Genomic DNA, 25,035 nt, shown 5'->3' with positions numbered 1-25,035 from the left:
ACTTAAGGAATGTTACTTTGGTGAATAAAAATCTTTATTGAAATTCCAACCTGTAACATGCAGTGAATAGAACTAGTTTTAATCCTCCCCAACACCAGAATGATTACCCAACTTCTTCATCCAACAACACTCAAACATCAAATAACAAAAGTATTTAAACGTGAACAGCTGCCTGGTGTAGCAACTGCGGCAAAGCAGTGTTACACTACCCTTTTGGCACCAAATTGAGGCTCCCACACCAGGAAATGTTTGGCATTTTTTAAAAGGCAGTGGTTATATGAAAGTAAGTATACATTTCTATACAATGGCTTATAGCAGTGGTTAGCAAACTGGGTGCCTCGGGGCACTTAAAGGGAGCCAATCAGTTGGTGGTTCATGACCAAATTAAACGAACGATGGTCATTGGTAACCACCACTAGTTTGGCCTAACATAAAATATGTGAGCAAACAAGCAGAACCCAGTCCACCACATAACGGAACCTAAGGGTGACATGTAAGCAGAGTATTTATTTTAATCATTTTCAAAAAAATTCTCAGCAATAAACTTTTGGCCTAAGGGGCACCATAAAAATAAAATTAAAAAAGGCTGATATTCTAGGATGCCGTGATGTAAGGATGTTTAGGAACGAACACTTCATGGCAATACAGGGGCATAAAAAGTTAGGCTAGCAGTATTATTTTAGAAAATCATCTATATTCTAATATCACTTTAATGTAAACAAGTGAATGCTAGTAATCTAAATACTAAGTCTTTGGAAATGTAAGAAAACAAAAAGAAAAGACCGTGCTAGAATATGTAAATATGCTAGTTTATATTAGAAAACTGCACCAGAGCACAGTTTTCAAAAGAATCCCACCACCTCCCATGTTCTCTACTGTAGGTTAATGTATTTGCTGCATACCTGTGGATCCTGGTTACGGCACGGTTGTGTGTACACAATGGGTATCATTTAAATATAAATATCCAGTGCTCAACTGTAGGTTCAAACCTAACCGCTAGTGCGAAATGAAGAGACGCCTATCTATATCTATGTATAGAATGAATCACAAATGAAAACAAAACCATTGAACATGCACTTAACAGTCGTATGATCCCGAACATGCAGCTGTGTGGGATTGACACAAACAGGAGGCAAGGCATCCCTGTAAGTGATGAATACAAACAGTGGGGCTGCTGGCACATTGCATGGAACAAAAGAAGGCACATTGGAAGCATGGAGCACAGCTAGGCTCTGTAGCCATGGATCTGACAGTCTACCCGAAGCCTCTGGTGGAGCAGCCGTATGATTGTGTTTCTATACAGCTCTGGATGTACTTCGGTCTACTCAGTAGGTTGGTGGTTTATAGCCATCTTCTGTTTCCGAGTTCTGTGTGAATGGTGGACGCTGGTAGTTATCGGTGACGGTGTCAGGGTAGCTGGAATATGGGGGTGCAGTGTCCAGACTGGGATCAGTGTAGTTTGTGTTGAAATCATCCACCCCCAGCTTGTACCTCTTAAAGGCTAATGTTGAAAGTGGGAACTGTGAAGACAGGATGTAAGAGTATATAAGAGCTCAAAACACTGATAGGTCATCTACAATATTAACATTTATAATTCCATTTACAGAACACTGTGCATGCTAGGAAAGAAGTTGCAGCCCACTATGAAGCATAGTTACATTAAGAATCCTTCTCTACATGGTTAGTAAAGTGGACTACCTTATTATAGAGCCAATTGCTGAAACATATATTAATGTAAAGCAGGGAAGGCCAAACCGGAGATCTACCAATGACACACTGTTTCCGTAGCTGGTGCACAGCTGTAGTCATTACTAACTGTCACATTTTCTAACTTGCAGCATTCACTCCTACTGTACATCCAGTTTGCTTAAATAATATGAACTGTTGGTAGGTTGTGGTTCGATCTTGCGGACAGGTTTAGCCACCTCTGATGTAAATAAATCAGCTCACATAATACCAGAGGCAAGAGAATAGGGAACTTCACTCTTACTTATGCACCAGCCCCGGAGTGACGCCTCTTCATTCACATATCTCTATCTATCTCTCTAGGATTACACTCACCCCTTCCATGTTTGATGATGGAGAAGTGAAGAAGAACCAGCACACAGGTTTGGTGAAAAAAATTAAGTGTATTCAAAAAAAATACATATCATGACTTTGCAGATGTTTAAACAGCCGACCTGACAGCTGTTTCAACCAGTCTCACCTGAAGAAAACCAGGTGAACCTGAGAAAAAAATGGTGTACTTTTTTTACATTTAAGGTCCTTAAATATCATTGGAGAGGGGGCGCTTTAAATAAAATTATTTTTATGTTTGACAACCACAATGTGTTTTTGCACTTCAACCACTAGATGGTGCTGGTCCCTCCCAGTGAGAAAACCGTTGCATAGAAAAAAAAAAGCGCCTCACTTAAAAAGATAGAATGATAACCCTAGGGTAGGTTAAACTGTGTGTGGGGGGGGGGGGTATTCATTCAGATGTAGTTGCACCTGTGCCCATAGTTGCAGAGTACCAACTTTGAGTACTTTGCGCATGCACAGGACCCAGGTCGGTATCAGACTTTCACTGATTGACAGTTTGATGATGTCTTATAGGCGGAGACAGGCTTCATTTAGAAAAGAGGACAGGTGTGGTGTGGAAAGAGGCCAGTGACATCCATTGTAGGACAGAGATTTCCTGGCCTCTACGATGGGCAGCAGGGGCCAGGAAATCTGCAGGTCATGGGCACCTCCATTACAGTACAGCGCTACCACTGCTGCTTCCAAGGAGATTATTACAAAGCATAAATATGAGGTCTAACAATTGACATAACAGACAATTACATATATATTTTGGGGGAAAAAAACAATGGTCGGCATAATCTAAGCTTCGACACACTTTTATTTTGCACTCAGCCAACATAGAATGTTTTTTTATTAGTATGGCATGCAAGGAAATTACCTGGAGTGAGTGAACTTATGAATTCATGTGTCAACTTACCCAAGAGAGAATGGAAAAAAAGCTGAATGCAATGGCAGCCCTGGCATTGTCGTAACCTATCCGAAATGTACCAGTATCTGTCCATGCCCACTGATTAGCCAAGTAGCAGAATCCCACAAACCACAAGAAAGTCCAAAGGCCTGAAACAACACAGTAATGTAGACATCAGAGATTGGCGATATAACCGTGTACACACAGCGCCTAGCTGCCTATAATTATAATGTTACTTTTCATTTTAGTTCGCTTGTCAGTCTCTTGCGTGCCAGCTTAGCAATTTGTAGATTAAGTAAATTGTTAGGACAGAATGCAATGGGTTGAGTCTCTGGCAACCATGTTGGACGCCAGATTAAATCTTTTTTTTTTAAAGGGGAATTAATTTACGAGGCATGATTTGGCACAGCCGCTAGACTCGGACTACATTACATCCGGCACGTACTGTGTAACTGCTAAGCGTTCAGTACAGGGCTGGGCAACACCGGCCTCCAGATGTTAATGAACTACACATCCCAGCATGCCTTGCATCAGTTTCAGCATGGCCACATAGCAAAACTAATGCAAAGCATCCTGGGATGTGTAGTTCATTAACATATGGAGGGCCGGTGTTGCCCAGCCCTGGTTTAGTAGCTTAGTGTAAGCACTATAAAAAGCAGTTTTTACCTTATTTTATATCCGCCCAGTGTTTTGCAGGTAATGTGAATTGTGGCTATTATAATTGTGCTATCATAAACATAATGTGCAGGTTTACTAACAGTCCAGTAAATGTACTAAAATCAGCAAAATTATTTTAAATCAGCTGTTTTATTTTTTCCTAGTTTTGATTCACATCTTGAAGGCCTTCATACACTAGGGGGCATACACACGGAGCGATTCTGTGCTCTTTCCTAAGCAATCTGACTAGATTGCTTAGAAAGTAAGCACAGATCTCTCAGTGTGTATGCCCGAGAAATTACAATGCTTCGCTATCGCCTTCTAAGTCAGTGCATGTAGTCAAAATCTTGTCAAATTGTTTAGTACGAGACTGCAAATCTCTCTGTGTGTACAGAATGAGAGAGTGTGATCGAGATCTCTCATTCTGAACCACTTCCCGGCCTTTTTTTTTTGCTTAAGCAAAATTGTTTAGTACAAATCACTGCAGGTGTATGGGCTCTCTATAGGGGCATACACACGTAGAGATCTGTGCTAAGCAATTTTTCTGGTGTCAAGATCTCCCATGGAGAGCACATACACATGCAGAGATTTGGGCTAAGCAATTTTTCTGGTGTCAAGATCTCCCATGGAGAGCACATGCAGAGATTTGTGCTAAGCAATTTTGCTAAGCAATTTTGCTTAAGCAAAAAAAGGCGGGTAGTGGTTCAGAATGAGAGATTGAGGTCAGTATCTCTAATTCTGTACACACAGACAGAGTTGCAGACATTTGCTAAGCAATTTGACTAGATTTTGACTGCATGCACTGACTTAGCAAGAGATATTTAATCTCTCGGAGCATACACAGAGAGATCTGTGCTGACTTTCTAAGCAATCTAGTCAGATTGCTTAGAAAATAGCACAAATTTGCTCCGTGTGTACACCCCTTAATACACATCTCTACATGTGTATGCCCCTTATGCGACTTCTCAGAGGGAGAAGTCGCATTAGATTTCCCTTGAACCACCCGCAAGCTTCCTGGGCGATGTATTGTATGCGATCCCAGCAATGAATGCGGGACCAGACAAATCCCAGATGCAGCACCTCCAATCTCCAACTCCGATCCGAATCATTTGCTTCCATACATTACCAGACTGTTGTATACTGTATAGTGTCATACATAGCACCTGGTCTGGCAATAGCATTGTATGCTTAAAGCACAATGGCCTAATAATTAATTGGGTATTCACTGAAGTTTACATTATAGCAAGCAGCTCCAATGACAACTAATCACCAATTTCAGTTTATTTTTGAGATCTCCTGTGCATCAGCCAAAAGAGGAGAAAATACTTTTTGGGGCGAAATGTAATAGGTGGCGATTTTTGGTCATGTTAAAAAATCGCACCAAATCACACCTTTAAAAATCGGATTTTTTTTCAGCGAATTCGCATATGTAATGAGATTCGAATTTGCAGCAAAAAAGTGCGATATGGTGCGATTTTTAGACTTGAAAATGTGCGCATTTTCAAACATGCAATTTTGTGTTAAGGAAAAAAAAATGGTGTGGGGTCCCCCCTCCTGAGCATAAACAGCCCCGGTCCTGGTTTCATAAAAATCACAGGGACAAACATGTTGGGGTTCCCTGGATTTTGCAAAACCAGCACCAGGCTCAAGGGCCAGTCCGGGTTCCCAAAATACGGGGGACAAAAATGACTAGGGGGTCCCCCGTATTTCAAAAACCAGCACCGGGGCCAGCCAGCAGGATAACCGAAGAAGGGGGACCGATCTTCTATCAAGTCAGGTGAGTTGGAATGTATGGGCTCTGTGTTTAATAAAGTAATACTGTAAGTGTGTCTGTTTTTTTTTACTATTTGTACTACTTGTGGTTCTCTAAGTATCTGCATGCGGTGCTTGGACTTGTAGTGCCACAGCAATACACAATGGTTTATCATTTTTTTTACACTATAATCAGCTCGATGCCCACCGCCCAGAGGCATCGAGGACAGCTTCGGGCTTTAGCATGGGCAGGTAAGTTCTGGAGGGGGGACCCCTTCTCCAGGACCCCTGCCCATGCTGACCGGTCAGAGAGATGAATGCTTTGGCCCCCCCGGCCTTGTATAAAAAGTCTCCCCCCGGCTGTGGCATTACCATGCTGGCATGTTTGGCCCGGTGCTGGTTCTTGAAATACGGGGGACCCCATGTCATTTTGTCCCCTGTATTTTGGGAACCAGGACTGGCCCTTGAGACTGGTACTGGTTTTGTAAAATCCAGGGAACTCAAACATGTTAGTCCCCGTGATTTTATGAAACCAGGACCGGCTCTTTGAGCCCGGGGCTGGTTATGCTCAGGAGGGGGACCCCACGCCATTTTTTCCAGTTATTTTTATACAGAACCATGCACAGATCACAATGATCTGTGCATGGTTCTGTCAAATTAGTCAGTCAGAACCTGGTCTAATTTTTTGGCGATTTTTGGTAACGTTTACATGTGCGATTTGTATACTTTAAAATGAGAAAGCATCTGGATGCTAATTGAAGCGTGACTAAAAATCGCCACTTTAAAATGTGCGATTTTGCGGCAATTTTTTACCGCAAATCGCACCCTATTACATATGCGATTTTTGGAAAACGTGCTATTTCGGCCGTTTTTTACCAAAAATTTCACATGTCTAAAAAGTCGACCCCTATTACATTTCGCCCTTAGGGTGAGAACGATCACATCTTATAAAGTGCACAAGTAGGGAAGATGCCATTAACAACCATTCCATCATGTATCAAGTACCTTCTGTAAAATAATAGCTAGAAGCTGGTTTAGAAGGTTTGATACATCTCCTAATGCAGAGGTATTTAACATACAGCTCCAGCTGCTGCAGGACAAGACATCCCAGCATGCACAGCCAAAGTTTTGCTATTAGGGAATGTTAATACTGTGGCAGGGCATGCTGGGATGTGTAGCTTCACATCAGCTGAAGGGTTGCATGTTGCATACACCTGTCCTAGTGTCTTTTGCAGGTGCCCAGACATAGGACCCTTACAGTTTTACTACCTATGTTCTATGTAAAATACTACAATGTCCAGTTGCACCTAGTAGATGATGTGGGCAGTAATTTATTTGTATTTCATTTCAGAGTCAATCAAATAAATAAGGCATTATTAAGGGGGCTTGGCAATAAAATGGTGACTAACCAATATCTTTCAGAAAAAAAAAATGGGTAATTACCTGCGAAGCCCAGGTCCGACATTACAATGTACTTTCTGGTGTTGCTGTTGCTGAGCGTTGGGAAGTAAGCATCTAATCCCAGAAATACCAGTGACCCTATGAAGGCTATAATTCCAATCCACTGCCCGTATTGACAAGCACCACTTTTATTAAAAATGCAGTGTAATTCTTTTTCTGAGGTACCAAAATTGATGTAGCAATCGGTCAAAATACAGGCGAAAACAATGAGTGCAAAACCCTATAAAGAAACAAAACATTTTTTAGATTAACATGAACAAACTCTTAAAAATAATCCTATATACAATTAATGTAAAGTGTGGTCACATTTTGTGGCAGGTAATCAAAGTACTGGAAATACTGAAGCTTATTTAATCTTATTTGGAAATAAGGTAGTTGTACATAATACAATTCATAGTTTACTGGTTATTGGTACAATGCACGTAAATATAAATATAGAACAGGATCAGGGAAAGCAAATCACGTTCAGCTTTTTTACTCATAGCTACCATCTGTACTTTTCACAGCATGGGCCCTTATTCTGGTTGGTGCGGTCGAGCCGCATATGCGGCTCCGACCGCACCAGACGAATCCCCGCCCACGCTACGGATCGCCACGGCCGTCCGTACACGGACGGCTGGCGATCCGCACGAAAATGGTGGAGGCGTACGCCTCCACCATGGTGGGAGCTGCCCCCTGCATTCGATGGTCGACGACCATCGAAGGCAGGGCCGCACGCCGCGGCAGCTCCCGCAAGCTGAGACCACACGGACAATCGTCCGTGTGGTAGCTTGTATGGGGGCTGAAAGCTGACATCCGCCGACGTCAGCTTTCCGCCCCCATGAGTGGCGTCATGCCCTCATTACCATGCGTACGCCCCGCGTTTGCATGGGAACGCCCATGAAACGCGGGGCGTATACATAGGGAAATGAGGGACTGAAGCCCCTCACGCCCCTATACGCCCCCTTTGCGGCGTCTAATTTTTTTAAACGGAGATTTCCCCTGCACATGCGCAGAGTGACCTCTGCGCATGTGCAGAGAGAAAACATCGGCGGTACGGCCGCATGCGGGCCGTACCGCTTCAATCTGAATAAGGGCCATGGTGTGGATTATTAGAGAGACAGTGTCTAGATAGACAGTTCATAGGTTGACAGGGTCAAAAGGTCAACCTGAGTTTTTCACATTTTTCTGTCAATGTCAACATGTAGCAACATGGTCCCCCAAATAGTGTAAACGCATACCCTTGCATGGCTCGCTTTGCTCGTCATACTTGCTTCGCTTGGCACACTTTACCATTACCAAATGTAGTCTACACGTTAGGTAAACCATGAGAAAGTCCCCCAAAAATTTAAGAAAAAACTAAAAAATATCAAACAAAACTGATGTTGACCTTTTAATGAGTACCATTTCCCATGGCGACCCTTTGACCATCTAGCTAAACACTGTAGCATTACTGCCTCAGAGCGCTGAGGTCATGGGTTTGATTCCCACCATGGCCATAACTGTGCATAGTTTGCATTTTCTCCCATGCTTGCGTGGGCTTCCTCCGGGTACTCCGGTTTCCTCCCACAATCCAAAAATATACTGGTAGGCAAATTGGCTCCCAACAAAATTAACCCTAGATTGTCTGTGTGTGCGTGGTAGGGAATGTGGTAGGGAATATAGGGGCAGATGTATGAACGTTCGTTATGGGGGAGAAGGGGTATTAGCGCACGTTATGTGCACTGATACCGCTTCTCCCCCATGTATTAAGCGGCCGGGATGCGGTAATGGACAGGGGAGCTATGCGCCCCTGCCCATATCGGCGCTGCTATCAAAATGATAGCAGGCCGAATGTATGAACGGTCAGCATCGCTGACCTTCCGCATGAAGCCTGCTTTGGCTTCGCCAGCATCAGGCTGGCGAAGCCCTATCTAAACAGCAGGGACAGCGCTGTCCCTGCTGTTAGTTCTGGGCTGCGCTGGGGATCTCGCGTGAACAGCGAGATCCCGCGCATGCCCAGTGCGGCCGGCCGGGGGACAGGAGATAGCGCATCAGTATTAACTGATGCGCTATCTCCAGAAAGGGACATCGCTGAAGGGGGGAGTTAACGCTCCCCCGCTTCGGCAGACAAGATGTTAATACATCTTGTCGATGTCCCTTCCTGCTTCGCCTCGCTATTGAGGCGAAGCAGGAAGTATCATAGCGGCGCGATAAGCGCTGCTATGATACATCTGCCCCATAGATTGTAAACTCCACTGGGGCAGGGACTGATGTGAATGTTCAACTATACTCTGTAATGCGCTGCGGAATATGTATGCGCTATATAAGAAACGGTTAATAAATAAATAATAAATACCACCGTTCTTTACACCAAGAGAAATAGGTGTGCTACACCCTATAATATATCCTTGAGGAAGCCGGCTTTCGGGCTTGAATCAGCATTTTAGAAGCCCATTCCTCTTAAAATGGCTGTCTCAAGAGCCACGCCATCAAAGCGAGTCTCTTCAGGTCCGGGTGCAGACACGGACCTTGACTGAACAGATACCGATGTAGCGGCAACAGAAAAGAAGGAGCAGCTGACAGCTGAACTGGATCTGGGACACGATGGGACCACCAGGATTAGGCTTCCCCCTTCCTGTTTGATCTTCCTTAGAAGTCGAGGAAGAAGAGATACTGGCAGATAAGCGTATGGAAGATGGAGCCGAACAGTGGCACCTTGTAATTGTGTTGGGATGCCATCAGCTCTACATCCGGAGTGCCCCACCTTTTGGCTAGCTGCTGGAACACTTCGGGATGGAGAGACCACTCTCTGGAGTGAACAACCTGGCGAGTTAGGAAGTCGGCCTCCCAACTCCTGGAATAAAACACTGCTGAGATGGCTGGCACATGACACTCAGGCTAATAGAGGATCCTGGATACCTCCCCCATGGCCTTCACGCTTTTCGTGCCTCCCTGGTGGTTTATGTAAGCAACCGTGGTGGCGTTGTCTTATCAGATCTGAACCGGTCTGTCCTGTAAAAAGTCCTGTGCTAACTGGAGTGCTTTGAACACCGTTCTCAGTTCTAGGATGTTTATTGGTAGCCTAGATTCTTCCAAGGACCATTTTCCTTGCAAGGACCGAGATTCTACTATTGCTCTCCAACCCCGCAAGCTTGCGTCTGTGGTGAGCAATACCCACTGCGGAATCCAAAATGGCCTTCCCACTTACAGGTGTGTCTGGTCCAGCCACCACATTAGTGACACTTGGACCTCCGTAATAAGGCACATCATCCAAGAGTGTATGGACTGCGGATGGCAGTCCCAACTGGCCAGAATCAATCTCTGTAGTGGACAAGAATGGAATTGCACCCATAGTTAGCTGAAGATGGTTCAGTAAAGTCTCCAGGGAATTGGCTGGGATCAGAAGAACGTCCAAATAGGGAAAGACTCGAACACCCTGACATCTGAGGCAGGCTGTCATGACTGCTATTATCTTCGTGGAGATTCTCAGTGCCGTGGCCAACCCGAATGGGAGAGCCTGGAACTGGTAGTGATTTGGCAGTATGGAAAAATGCAGAAAGCGTTGGTGAGACTGCGCAATTGGAACATGCAGGTAGGCATCCTGAATGTCCAGAGACACCATGTAGTCTCCCAGCTCCATTGCCAACACAATGGACCGCAGCGTTTCCATGCGGAACTTCGACACCTTCACAAACCTGTTTAGTGACTTTAGGTTTAGGATAGGTCTGAACGATCCGTTTGGTAGCCAAAAACAGGGTCAAATAATATCCCTGACCTCGTTGTTGTTAAGGTACCGGTACAATCACTTTTGGGAGTCTAGTACCTGCTGTAGGCAGGCAATTTTGCTGGGATCTTTCTGTACAGTTGTAGGAAAAAAAAATTTTTTTTAGAGGGGCGTTTCTTGAAGGACACAGTGTAGCCATGGCTCACCACTTCTCTCACCCGTGTCCAATTTTGACCTGAGCCATTCTTTTGAGAAAAAGAGGAGTCGGCCCCTCACTCTGGGATCCCCCTGAGGGAGACCCACCCCGTCAGGCGGCAGGTTTGTCGGACTGTCTGGTTGCCCAGGGCTGTCTACTTTTGGATTTGGCTGATTTGGCCTGTCCTGCCAGTCGGCCGAACACCTGTCCCTTACCTTTTCCAGAGGTAGGAAAGGGATGAAAAGTAGGTAGAATTAACAGCTGATGGAAGGCACGCCATCTTAGCTGTCGCAAGCAAGGCAACCATTTTATTTAGTTCCTCCCCAAACAGGACCTCCCACCTCTAAAACTCGTTTGGACTTTGTGTCCACTTTCCACAAGCGTAACAAGAGAATGCATCTTGCTAAAACTGAGACAGCAGAAACTTTTGCAGCTAACCCACATCCATTATGGCCCCTGTAATGTAAGCGCTGCACCTGAGAAATGCATAAGATGGTCAGAGTGGGGGAATTCCACCTTGATAATTTTGCAGGACTTAAAAACATCCGCCTTTTGTGCTAAAGGCACCGGTTCGTTGTCTTCTGATAGGAGAACCACTCTAATTGCCGTTAACAGCTCAGGAACATGAACCGTGGCGGCAGCCGCCTCTCCAGTATCAAATTCCCCATCTAAAGAATCTGTCCCATCATCATCAGCCTCTGTGGTATCTGTCATAAGGGTTGAGTGAGAGGACATCAGCTTTTTGGGCCTTTTAGAACCCTGAGCCTTCGCAGGATGTGCCTTATGGACAGCTAACTTCTGTCTTAGGGACAACATGGTATCAGACAGAGAGCTATCCCATGGTGGTGTCGGCTGCACTACCGGTGCAGGAGGTGGAGTAATTGGGCCCACTGCGGGTGTCAATCTTTCCACTAAAGTACCCAGCATTTGGGTAAATGCCACCCAAGGAGGCTGCTGGGTCTGTGGGGCCAATAAGGGTGGCACCGGAATGTGACATTTAGCACAGAGGCCATCCTGCTCCCCCGCCCGGTCAGAAAGTCCCACTGCGCATGTGGTGCATGAACACAGTAATGGTGACTGTGCTTGTTGGAGTACCTCACTAGCCATGCTAGCAGCTAACAATTGGAGCTCCGGTCACATGTGAGATCCTATGCCCTGTGGCTCGTGAGTGTGGTGTGACAAAATCCAGGAGTCTGCACTGTGGTCTAGATGGCTGCCAACTTCTGTGAGAGGAGGTGAAGGGGCGAATCCACAGCTAAAGAGTGCACAGCAGTGAGGTGAACTGGCGCCTAAAGCCGGGGGGAGTGGCTACAGGCCAACGCCACCTCCCCCTATGCTGGACTTCCCCCCCACCAGTATAATGGAGCCTATGTAAAATGGAGGACAGTTTCCTCCTCAAGAGGCCTGCCTCCGGCCTGTGGTCTCTTAAGGTGGCCATACATCTACAGATCGATTGTCAGATTGGGCTGGTTGGAACAAAAACCTGGTAATAGATGAGTGACAGTTTTTGGCAGTTTTCCAGCATTTCAAAGCAAATGGTCAACTGTCATTTACTCTCATCCATTACCAGGTTTTTGTTCTGACAATCGATCTGTAGATGTATGGCCAGCTTTCCCCTGTTGGGCTACTGGAATCCCTGCTGTGGGGGGCACTGTCTACGCCACCCCTGTGAGCCGATCCCCACAGATACACAGCCCGAACAGCTTACCCTCCTGCATCCAGCTTTGTCCTGGAAGTTTGCGACACCCATCATGATGTACTCTGTGCCTCTCCCGTCCACTCTCCTGTGTACACCTCACAGGGTGACTGAAGGTAATGGAGGCAGGGGTGCTGGAGCGCTAGCGCTGTAGTTATGACTACCAGCGCTAACCGCTCAGTGTAAAAAATTATAAATAAAAAGCTTGGGGTTCCTGTCAGGTAATCCCAGGAGAGATACTGGTGCACCTGCTTCCTGCAGTCACCAACAAAAAACTGACTGAACCTAGTTTGGAGGTGGGGTTAAAGGGGAGAGGAGTCAGGCATGATGGAAAACCTAAAGCTTTGGAGAGTTGGTACCCGGTCCTCTGGATCGGCCTACAACTCCGATGTTATCCCTGTGGGACCCAGGAACCCTGAAGAAGAAATGAATGATATTGGTGAACAATTTCCCTTGAGCTGATCATGAAAGATATTTATTTATTATTAGGGAGGGACTCTGATTCCTGGGATTGGAAAGATGCCCTGGGATTGGCATCCCTACATGTTATATATTGGTAGGCGGTGGGTACCATGCATGCTCCAAACATGCATGGTACACATTGGTGTTCAAGGGTGCAGTATATTAACATTAGTGGTCCATGGCCATTAATGTATTAATATTACCATTGGTGGGCAATGGTCATTAGTAAGATTAACATTGTTGGCCAGTGGCCTTTATACGTTTTGCCTGGCAGATGCCGGGGACAGAAGGAGTGGCGGCTGCCAGGGATGCAGGGAGCGGCGGCTGCAGGGGACCGAATGGCAGGTGCTGAAGACTGAGCGAGTGGAAGGTGCCGGAGGTGAGCGTCAGGTGATTATAGTATATGTCGCACCCATCCACACTGAACGGTGGGTGCAAACGGCAGGAGTCGGATTGACCTGCATGTTGGACAGATGCCGACGGTCGTTTATGATGTGTGCAGTCATGCGTACACATTAGGTTATATGTACAATATCGGCATGCATTTATCTTTCCCATTTTATAAGGCTGGTAAATCATTTCTAGGGAGCAGCTCAATAAGTGAACTATCCAAGTATGCACAATGACACTACCGGCTAGACAACGCACTTTGTTGTAGTAAGAGACCTCCAGCAGCTTTAGATGGGAAGAGCAAGCTCAAAATCAACCATTATCACCATGCATTAAGGTCCACACACACTAGATGATATTCGTCGCAATATCGCTCAAACTGAGTTTGGTACATAAGGATCAGACCATAGTGCCTGGAGATTATAATGGGGTCTGCAGTAAGAAGCAGAAGTTTACATTTCTTTGACATCTACTATATAACTACTAAGCTATTCGTACCTAGCAACAATACATAAAGTTATGAAGAAACCTTTATAAATATGCCCATTAGTGCGGCCATATCTTGATTTGATTAATTGACTAGAATATATTTGAAATCGTGCATTTTTATATTAAAACCCATAATATGAAAAGGTTTACTCAAACATTCTAAACATGAATATGCCAATATTTAACAGATCACTAAATTAACAAGAGTCGTATGCATTGGACATTGGGTCTATATATATATATATATATATATATATATATATATATATATATATATATATATATATATATATATATATATATGTATGAATAGCATTAGGTTGCCTTCTCTGTCCTATTCACTTCCAATTATTTCATGTCGATCTCACTTTCTTGGGTATACTTACTAACATAGTAGTTTAGGTTGAAAAAAGACATATGTCCATCAAGTTCAACCTTTTACTAAGGTGCAAGTTTACAGAAGTGTAGATGTTGCCCATAGCAACCAATCCAGCTATTATCTTGGGCCAGGGGTAGCCAACTCCAGTCCTCAAGAGCTACCAACAGTTCACGTTTTCTGGATCACCTAGCTTTGGCACAGGTGCATTCATTACTCACTGACACATTATAAGTGATCCACAGGTGGAGATAATGACTTCACTTGTGATTCTGTGAGGAGACCTGGAAAACGCGCACTGTTGGTAGCTCTCGAGGACTGGAGTTGGCTACCCCTGTCTTGGGCAATAAGCAGCCCTCCAGCTATTGATGAACTACACATCCCAGCATGCCTTGCATCAGTTTCAGCATGGCCAAATAGCAAAACTGATGCAAAGCATGCTGGGATGTGTAGTTCATCAACAGCCGGAGGGCCGCTTATTGCCCAGCCCTGTTCTAGACTCTGGTTGCTCAATGTGTGTGATGAAGCTCAAAAAAACAGAGGGGCAGATGTATGAAGCAGTGATAAGGGAGAAGTTGCCCATTTGCCCTTTGGGCAATATGCACAAAGTGGTTTCCAGTTTGATTTCTTGCGATCATGTGCCCAATGTTGTCAACACGTGCTATCCCAAAGCAATCAGATCGCATTGCATGCATGCGATCTGCATACAACTTTGACTATATCTTATGCTGATTGTACTCGGGTATACACAGCATAGCCATGTTTGTGGCCTAGGAGTAACATGTTGTAATTTGCTTTGTGGCGTCTTGAACAATGTGACACTGGCGTGATATAAAACATCCATATTTTTGTTTTTGGCGTGTTCATAAAAAGGTTTGAGATATATATGGAATTTAAAGTAGTCATTTTATACAAGGAGCACAAAATAAGACACTTTCAATTGTGCACAAATGTATGTCATAATAATAGGACAATAGAGTGGATTAAACTAAGCACCCTGAAAATAGTGCCAGGAAGGAGCTTCTGGAGCCAATGAAATCAGTGCTCTGTTAAGTCCGTCTAGTGGATTTCTGCTCCCCCCTCTCCAAGGTCCGTGATGCTGCTTTGTTCCACTGTGTGTCACTTAAATTGTAGAATGTCGGTTATCGCAACTAAACACACAATATAAACAGTGTGCTCATATGAAAACACACGTGAGCTATTTGCACCATGCTGAATAAAATTGACACCAATGCACTTGTTTTTGTCAGCAGCATGTCAGGAAGGAAGTCTGTACCTCAGTTTCTTGCATTAAACACACACATATACTGTATATCAGATAATCTTTGTCATAGGTTTAGTAGCCATTTCATAGCACTCCAAGTGTTATAAAAGCTTGAATGGGTGCCTACGGTTGGTGGTCCAGGACCAAATCAAATTAGTTACAAAGTGATGGGCAAAGCCAGTGTTGGTATGTGCAAATCATAAAATATGTGCACAGAAACCCAACTGTGCCCCCACCACCACCACCACCACCACGACTGACCCTAAAGATTTTTTCCCCCAAATATATCAAACATTTTTTTCAATAAAAGTGCCATGAATAAAAATGTTGATACTGAGGCGCTTTAAATCAAGAAAGTTTGGGGACCACTAGATTATAACTTCAGGAGACAAGCACTGCTTCAACACACTAATAACAGTATAACAATTTCATTATGTCTGTGCAAAAAGACAAGACAGAAACACTAAATGTAATAAGTGCAATAATGCTGCACTGTCTCATATGTCGCTCCCCAGATCCTGGAAGCCTCATCCCCATTACTTTCAATTTAGAAGAGCTAGCCATTGCCTTACACTAACACACCTTTGCTAAAAGTAGTCTTACAGTGAGAACAAGTCTATGCAAACAATGGTGACTCTGCTCCAGTCTCCTATCAGGAGCGCACAAGTATGACTCATAATCCCAATAGAGAGTGTGTGTATATATTATATTACATATATGGTATGTATGCCTACAATGTCTATGTAAATGTTCCTATGGTACAGCCTGGGCCAGGACAAGCAACCTAAAAATAAAACAGCAAAAAAAGTAAATAACCTGAAATTTACACCCTGCGCATAGTATAGTGGCTGTGCTAGGCACAGAGTGGCAGCAGCAGTGTCCCGGTAGCCCCCTAATGTGATCACCCTGTGAGTAAACAGACCGCACGTGCCCAGCAATCACATGACCAGCCCCCCCTGCCAAGGGAATAATCCCAACATATGACACAGGGCGGAGGAGTCACATGATGACGATGATGATGATATATATCCTGCTAATGGACGATTCATGCGCGGTATAAGTACTAGTTTTGGGCCAGCCTACTTGATCCATACAGTCTTTGAAGATCAGTGCTAGGGCACTGGCTATTATAATACAGAGGGTGCTGCAGACTGTACGGGGGAGAGATGCAGTACATGAACTGCAGGAAAGTATCTACAGGTGTTTATACAGAAGTATATACATAGCTGCGATATAAAGGAGTGTGTATAGTACTTACAGCGCTGAGGATCCGTAATATCGTCTCCGGGCGCTTGAGAAACTGCTCCAAATTAAAGCTGCCCCCGGCCTTGGCCGCCCCGTATGCCCCGCTCTCCATGCTGTTGATCCGGCCGCTTTTGCACTGATCAGCACCGCCTGACAGACACTTCCTGGAGCTCACTTATTCGACACGCCCACTTGTCAGAGTGACTTGGCCTGGCCACGCCTCCTCCTAACCTACACTTAGCAGATACATACCAGTATATAATAGCTCAGTGGGGGGTAATAATTGGATGGGAGGGGAATTCAGGATGTTCCCTGTGGCCAGACCGGACCTTAGTTATTTATTAGGTAAACCAGTTAAAAAAAAAAAAATCCCTGACTAATGCTCTGATGATAACAACAGAAACTTTATTTGTATCTTTACAGGCACCATATGTTAGGTGTTCAGGTGTTGTCGGGGCTTTAGGGCTGTAGACTCTCATGCATCAATTGCTCTTCTTTTATGTATATATGTCAGAGGTGAGCAATGTCTTTCTCCTTGGGTGTCATGCGTTAAACATTGTAAGCCAAAACAATATCTAGAATATTACCACCCTATTCATAAAAATACACATTTATAAGAGTGGCAGCTCGGAAATAAAAGCTAGTTTACTCAGGTTAGGTTAATATTTAATTTGTTGTCGAGAGAGTCAATGTGAGCAGGACTAATATGTTTTCTGTGTCTTTTGCCACAGCGGGATGCAGTTATAATCCCGGCGGTCGGAATCTCAGCGTTCAAAATTCCGACGCCAAAATCCTGACACTTTCTCCCTTTATGGGTGTCCACGACACCCATAGAGGGAGAATAAATTAGTTTGCCAAGCGTAGCGAGGCACCAGGCCCACTGCGTGGCGAGCGCAGCGAGTCCGCAAGGGGGGGCGATCCATGTCCCCCCTTGTCGGGATTTCGGCGGTCGGGATTTTGAATGCAGGGATTCCGACCGCCGGGATTTCGTATCAAATCCGCCACAGCTGCACCTGTGTTTTATGCATAGGCGTGCGCACAGTGAGTGTTAGGGATGCACAGGTACCCCCTAATGCTGTGCCCACCATTATAAACACATCCCTGATGCTAGCAATACCTTTTACCATAGGCTTTTGCTTTTCAGAACTGTATTCCATTAAAAGAAGTGCCCAATCAATTATGTGTGTTTTGCATTGTTAATTGTACTTGACCATTGTTGTTTTTTTTTTTTTTTTTTTTTTTTTTTTATTCAATAATCTTTATTTCATAATTTTTCTTTTTTTTTTCATATAAAATTTACAAATACCCCACATCGTTACTTACACATTAACATATAATACGTACAAACATACATAAATAACATACAGAGATTTAACATGCTGTCAATACCAAGTCACATTATAATGCCATTATTTTTTGGTCGCCGTGCTCTAATTTCTTGCTCCCCTTTTTCACTTAGTCTTGTCCCACTGGTGTCGCTCACTGCTTATATTGTTTATATTCTATTTTAGGCTACTAATAATACATCTGGCATAGTTGTTAATTGCGTTTCCCGCCACCTGTCCCACTTATCATGAAATTTCTTACGTGAATTTCTTGAGTATAGCATATATTTTTCATGTTTCATCACCTCATTGACCAGTGCTCTCCATTTTGCAAGTACTGGGTGTTTAGTCGAAAACCACACCCTAGCTATTATTACTTTCGCCAATGTAATTAAACTAATGACGTATGGATAAAGCATTGGTGAATTATCTCCCCCTATTTCCAGCCCCAGTAGGCAGGCTCTAGGGTTCAATTGGGTGATCGCAGGGATTGTCAGTCTAAGGTCTTCCCATACCTGCTCCCAGAAATGGTGCACCTTTGGGCAGTCCCACACCATATGTTGGAACCCTGCTTCTGGTGTACCACATCTTGGGCATCTATCATCTGCTCTCAATCTAGCCCTGTGCATTCCCGCTGGAGTACGATATATCCTATGCATTATGTAGAAGTGAATTTGCTGATATCTAACAGAGGCCGTCGCATATCTAATAGTTCCCAGTATATCTTCCCACTCCTCTACTGTCAATGGGCCCAGATCTGCCTCCCACTTTAATTTCAGTCTTTCCAGTGAGGGTTGGCACTGTGTGTTATTAATGATTTTATATAGTCTGGATACCCGACCAGAATTACCCAGCCTCTGAAGCGTTAACTTCATCGGTGACGGAATAATTTCGATGGTAAGCCCACCGAATTGGCTTTGGATTGCGTGTCGTAGTTGCAAATATCTAAAGAAATGCTCATTCAATATACCATATTCAATTTGCAGCTGTTGAAAGGACTTGAGCCAGCCATCATTATATAGCTGCCCCAGTCCCACTATCCCTTTTTGAGACCATATATTATCCAATGACAGTTTCTCCAGTTCTGGGTATTTTTTATTGAACCATAATGGGGACTCAATCTCCAGCCCAATCCAATTCATAGTTGACTGAAAATGTCTCCATATCAATATTGCTTGTCGGAGGATGGGAGATAATCTATACGTAGACATACCCGACAGTAGAAACAGAATTGGAGAATCCCATTGTCCCAGTTGTTCCCTGAGGTATGCCCGCAGCAGAGGATCACTTGAATTATTGACCCAGCCAGCCAAATGTGCTGCCTGTGAGGCCATATAATAATTTCTCAAATTTGGCAAAGCCAGACCCCCCTGATCTTTAGAGTTGTATAGGGGGAAATTTACTAAAGGAAATTTGTAAAAAATAGGTGTATTTGTATCCAGAAATACACTTATTTTTGACATTTACTATCCCGAAAATACGGCAATTCGTATTCGTATTGATAGCACATCAATACGAATACGAATTGCCGTATTTTCGGGATAGTAAATGTCAAAAATGAGTGTATTTCTGGATACAAATACACCTATTTTTTACAAATTTCCTTTAGTAAATTTCCACCATAGTGTTTTTAGTGCTATACGTGGGGCTTTTTCTTTCCATAAGAAGGATGTTATTAACTTTTCTATCCCTGAGAACACTTTTTTGGGGATATATATGGGTGCATTTTGCCAGACATATAAATATTTTGGCTGAATTACCATTTTAAATATGTTTAGTCGCCCAATAAGGGTTATCGGGAGTTTTTTCCATATATGCATACGCTCCTTAAATTCTGCTGTCACTGGGTGAACATTGAGTTCCACATAACGTTGTGGGCAGGGGGTTATCCATATACCTAGATATTTAATTTGCGAAGTCCACCTTAGTGGATGCGTGTATTGGTGGTCCTCCGGAATATGTTCTGAGATGGGTAATATGCTGGACTTATCCCAGTTTATGCGTAGCCCTGAAAAATCTCCGAATCTATTCACCACTCTAAGCATTTGTCTCAATGATCTCTCTGCGTCTTGCAAAAACAGCAGCATATCATCTGCATATAAGGCTATAGTATCTACTATCTCACCTATTTGTATACCTCTTACTTCTGGATCTGATCGTACCAAACATGCCAATGGTTCAACTGCCAGCGAGAATAGAGCCGGCGAGAGAGGGCATCCTTGACGTGTGCCCCTCTTGAGGTTAAACAGGTTTGAAACATACCCATTTACCGAGACCCTCGCTACCGGTGTTGCATACAACATCTGAATCCATTTGATAAAATGGGGTCCAAATTGCAGTTTCCGAAGGACTGCCCACATATAGTTCCACTCTACTGTGTCGAAGGCCTTGGCCGCGTCCAAAGACACAACCAAGGCCTCCGACTTCCGGCTCTGCTCCCTCTGGAGATGATAGTACAGGCGTCGCAGGTTATGGGTCGTGGTTTTCCCTGGCATAAACCCTGATTGATCTGGGTGTACTATTGTCTCTATCACTCGATTTAACCGTGTGGCTATCATTCTAGCCAGGATTTTTACATCTACATTTAACAAGGAGATGGGCCTGTATGATTCTGGAAGTAGGGGATCCTTATCTTTTTTTATTATCAGAATAATTAATGCCTCTGTCATAGTAGTTGGTATTGAGCCCCGTGTTAAAAGCGCATTAAACAGTTCAGTAAGATATGGAACAAAAAAGTCACCAAATTTTTTGTAGACTTCTGATGGAATACCATCTCTACCTGGAGCTTTAGAAGCCGGGAGAGAGGATATAGCCAGCCTCACCTCCTCTGTTGTAAATGTAGCCTCAAGCATCTGGGCATCTATTTCCAAAAGAGGGGGCATAGTTATTTGACTTAGATATTCATCTAGCTCTTTGGTGTCCATCGTACTTCCAGAATCATACAGAGCGGTATAGTATTTCTGAAACACTTCCACCATCTCTGTTGCCGTGTAGCATGTTTTACCCTGATGATTCTTAATACTAGGGATTATATTGTTGCTACTTTCCTTCTTGGCCAAAAATGCCAACTGACTGCCCCCTATATCTGTCTGATAATAGTGCCTATGTTTAGAAAATTGAAGCTGCCTGTTTGATTTATTATATAAGTACTCCAGCCATTCACGTTTAGCGTCTAGTAGTTGAGTTCTAGCACTAATTGTAGCAGTATTTATATATTCTACTTCTGACTGCTGGTATTTATTCTCTAAATATTCTTCCTCTTCTTTACCTTTTCTTTTAATTTCCGAAATCTTTTTAATAAATGTTCCACGCATGACTGCTTTTAAAGCATCATGTTTGATGTTAATATCATGGTATGGTCTATTATCCTCCACATATCTTTCCCATTCGGGTACAAGTTCATTGTCTGTTCCCATTAATTCTATCCAAAAGGGGTTCAGCTTCCAGGCCACCTCTCCGTGATCCAAATTTAAATTTATTTTTAATATCACGGGGGAATGATCCGAAATTCCCTGTGGCAAATATTTGATCTCAGTAACCATTGGAATCAATATGGGAGATATTAGAGCCATATCTAATCGTGAAAAGGTATTATGTGTAGATGAGTAGCATGAGAACTGCATTACCTCTGGGTTCCTTATCCGCCATATATCCACCAGTCCCATTTCTCCCACTAATTTTGAAAAAGCAGTGGGAATGATCTTATTCACTATAGGCATTCTTGCACCAGTCTCTTTCCACCTATCATTTGTTTTACACATTACGTTATTAAAATCGCCCATGCATATCGCTGGGATTTCAGGGTAGTCCGATGTAAATTCTAATAGATCACACATAACCTCGTTATTGTATGGGGGTGGTATATATACTGCCAAAATATATATAGGCTTGTAATTTAGAATGGCTTTAAGGAAGACGTATCTGCCCCTGAGGTCGATCTTACTCTTCTCCACCCGAAAGTTTACTGACTTCTTTACCAAAACTGCCACCCCTCTAGCATTTTGGGTAAAGGTTGAGTGATACATCGACCCTATCCATGGCTTTTTTAACGCTTTGACCTTATCTCCTTGCAAGTGTGTTTCCGATAGGCAGACAATATCCACCGCATATTTACGTATTTGGGACATAACTAATGATCTTTTGATTTTATTATTGAGGCCCCTAACATTCCAGCTCATAAAGCTTAATCCCTGCGATCGCCTAGCCATATATCAAATCATGGGAATATTTACTTACTGCGTTTGCTATCCAGTAGGGTATTTTCTGGGGTATACCCCTATACCTGAAACCTGCAGTGAGCCTGACATCAATACGACCCCTTCCCACTCTTAGAGAACTCATAGACTCTTATATCAATTAAGGGAGCAAGCAATTATTTATTACATAATTCTTGGCAGCCTTAAATATGCACCATGTGACTTGGTTTACAATTTCTTTCGTTATTTTTACAGACATATACCCCCCGTTACCCACCCTAACCCTCCCTGTATAACCTCGACCCGGAGGAATACCTAGCTCCCTACCCATGATAGCTACACTTACTATCCCGTACAGGGGCTATGAGAGCAAACTCCCACCTCTATCATTAGCATACTAGTACTCCCTCCGTTTTTTCTAGATACATTGATCTCCTCTCCCTGGTGGAGGGAAAAGGAAAGAAGAAAAAAAAAAAAAAAAAAAAAAAAAAAATAAAAATTATATATTTCTAATAAGAGACTTTATCCAAGCTTATAAACTTTTGGGCCTATAATCTTCATTTCTAAGCTTATCTCCATCCTGCCCAGTCCATCATTACCGTACATATATATCACACTCAATATTAGAATAGAAAGGATAGTAAGGAAGACAGAGAAGAAATAAAGCACACCGCGATCGGCCTTCTCAGGCACTCTTTCTGGATAGGTCCATAAGAATGAGTCTCCCAGCTCTTTTTTGGATGTTTAGCTTAACAAACATCCATGCCACCCCCTATTTATCAGATGTCCTTATTAGTTTAATCCTAAGATTTTCGTATATATTCCACAATTGGCATATAACTTTTACACTCAAAACATGATATAGATAGGATAGTAAGGAAGACGGAGAGGAAATAAAGCACACAGCGATTGGCCTTCTCAGGCACTCTTTCTAGTTAGGTCCATAATAATGAATCTCCCAGCTCTTTTTGGATGTTCAACGAAACAGACATCAATGCCACCACCTATTTATCAGAAATTTTACACTCAAAATATGATATAGATAGGATAGTAAGGAAGACGGAGAAGAAATAAAGCACACAGCGATTGGCCTTCTCAGGCCCTCTTTCTGGTTATATCCATAATAATTAATCTCCCAGCTCTCTTTTAGATATTCAGCGAAACAAACATCAATGCCACCACTTATTTATCAGAAATTTTACACTCACAACATGATATAGATAGGATAGTAAGGAAGACGGAGAAGAAATAAAGCACACAACGATTGGCCTTCTCAGGCCCTCTTTCTGGTTAGGTCCATAATACTGAATCTCCCAGCTCTCTTTTAGATATTCAGCGAAACAAACATCAATGTCACCACTTATTTATCAGAAATTTTACACTCAAAACATGATATAGATAGGATAGTAAGGAAGACGGAGAAGAAATAAAGCACACAACGATTGGCCTTCTCAGGCCCTCTTTCTGGTTAGGTCCATAATAATGAATCTCCCAGCTCTCTTTTAGATCTTCAGCGAAACAAACATCAATGCCACCACTTATTTATCAGAAATTTTACACTCAAAACATGATATAGATAGGATAGTAAGGAAGACGGAGAGGAAATAAAGCACACAACGATTGGCCTTCTCAGGCCCTCCTTCTGGTTAGGTCCATAATAATGAATCTCCCAGCTCTCTTTTAGATATTCAGCAAAACAAACATCAATGCCATCACCTATTTATCAGAAATTTTACACTCAAAACATAATATTGATAGGATAGTGAGGAAGACGTAGAAGAAATAAAGCACACAACGATTGGCCTTCTCAGGCCACGTGTCTGGTTGAATCCTTAATATTAGGTCCTCCCTTTCTAAAGTATAATAAAAAAAGAAAGTAAAACACACCACAATTGGCCTTCTCAGGCTGTGTATCTAATTAACTCCTTAATATGAGCAATGTCTTTCTCCTTGGGTGTCATGCGTTAAACATTGTAAGCCAAAACAATATCTAGAATATTACCACCCTATTCATAAAAATACACATTTATAAGAGTGGCAGCTCGGAAATAAAAGCTAGTTTACTCAGGTTAGGTTAATATTTAATTTGTTGTCGAGAGAGTCAATGTGAGCAGGACTAATATGTTTTCTGTGTCTTTTGCCACAGCGGGATGCAGTTATAATCCCGGCGGTCGGAATCTCAGCGTTCAAAATTCCGACGCCAAAATCCTGACACTTTCTCCCTTTATGGGTGTCCACGACACCCATAGAGGGAGAATAAATTAGTTTGCCAAGCGTAGCGAGGCACCAGGCCCACTGCGTGGCGAGCGCAGCGAGTCCGCAAGGGGGGGCGATCCATGTCCCCCCTTGTCGGGATTTCGGCGGTCGGGATTTTGAATGCAGGGATTCCGACCGCCGGGATTTCGTATCAAATCCGCCACAGCTGCACCTGTGTTTTATGCATAGGCGTGCGCACAGTGAGTGTTAGGGATGCACAGGTACCCCCTAATGCTGTGCCCACCATTATAAACACATCCCTGATGCTAGCAATACCTTTTACCATAGGCTTTTGCTTTTCAGAACTGTATTCCATTAAAAGAAGTGCCCAATCAATTATGTGTGTTTTGCATTGTTAATTGTACTTGACCATTGTTATATCACTACCTACCTGTGTCTTCCATCCAGAGACGTATTATATTGTAGGGAGTGCCAATAGATGACCCAATGGATGGTGTTAGACACACTCAATAGGTGGTGCCCTTTGACGGTGCACCCTCTAATAAAATGTGCTGCGCACACGCCTATGGTTTTATGCTAATGCCGCTGCCAATTTTGATATGGGTTGAGGCTAAAACTGCTTCTGTGTTCTGACATTTCCCATCATGCACTGG

The 25,035-nt window shown here is 43.4% G+C and overlaps 1 protein-coding gene across 1 annotated transcript; it reads right to left on the bottom strand.

Annotated features, from left to right (window-relative positions):
• Window positions 1-12: 12 nt before the first annotated feature.
• Window positions 13-16,865, bottom strand: SYNGR2 (synaptogyrin 2). The gene is made up of 4 exons (XM_083148611.1): window positions 16,658-16,865; window positions 6,824-7,061; window positions 2,981-3,120; window positions 13-1,520 (listed from the first exon to the last, which is right to left on the bottom strand). The coding sequence occupies exons 1-4, from the start codon at window positions 16,754-16,756 to the stop codon at window positions 1,326-1,328; spliced, it is 672 nt and encodes a 223-aa protein (XP_083004737.1). The 5' UTR covers window positions 16,757-16,865; the 3' UTR covers window positions 13-1,325.
• Window positions 16,866-25,035: the final 8,170 nt, after the last annotated feature.

This window comes from Crinia signifera, chromosome 6 (genome assembly GCF_055691185.1).
Source record: "Crinia signifera chromosome 6, ASM5569118v1, whole genome shotgun sequence".
NCBI classification, from domain to species: Eukaryota; Metazoa; Chordata; class Amphibia; order Anura; family Myobatrachidae; genus Crinia; species Crinia signifera.
Note: the sequence above shows the minus strand (reverse complement) of the source record. Positions and strands in the feature narration are given on the sequence as shown.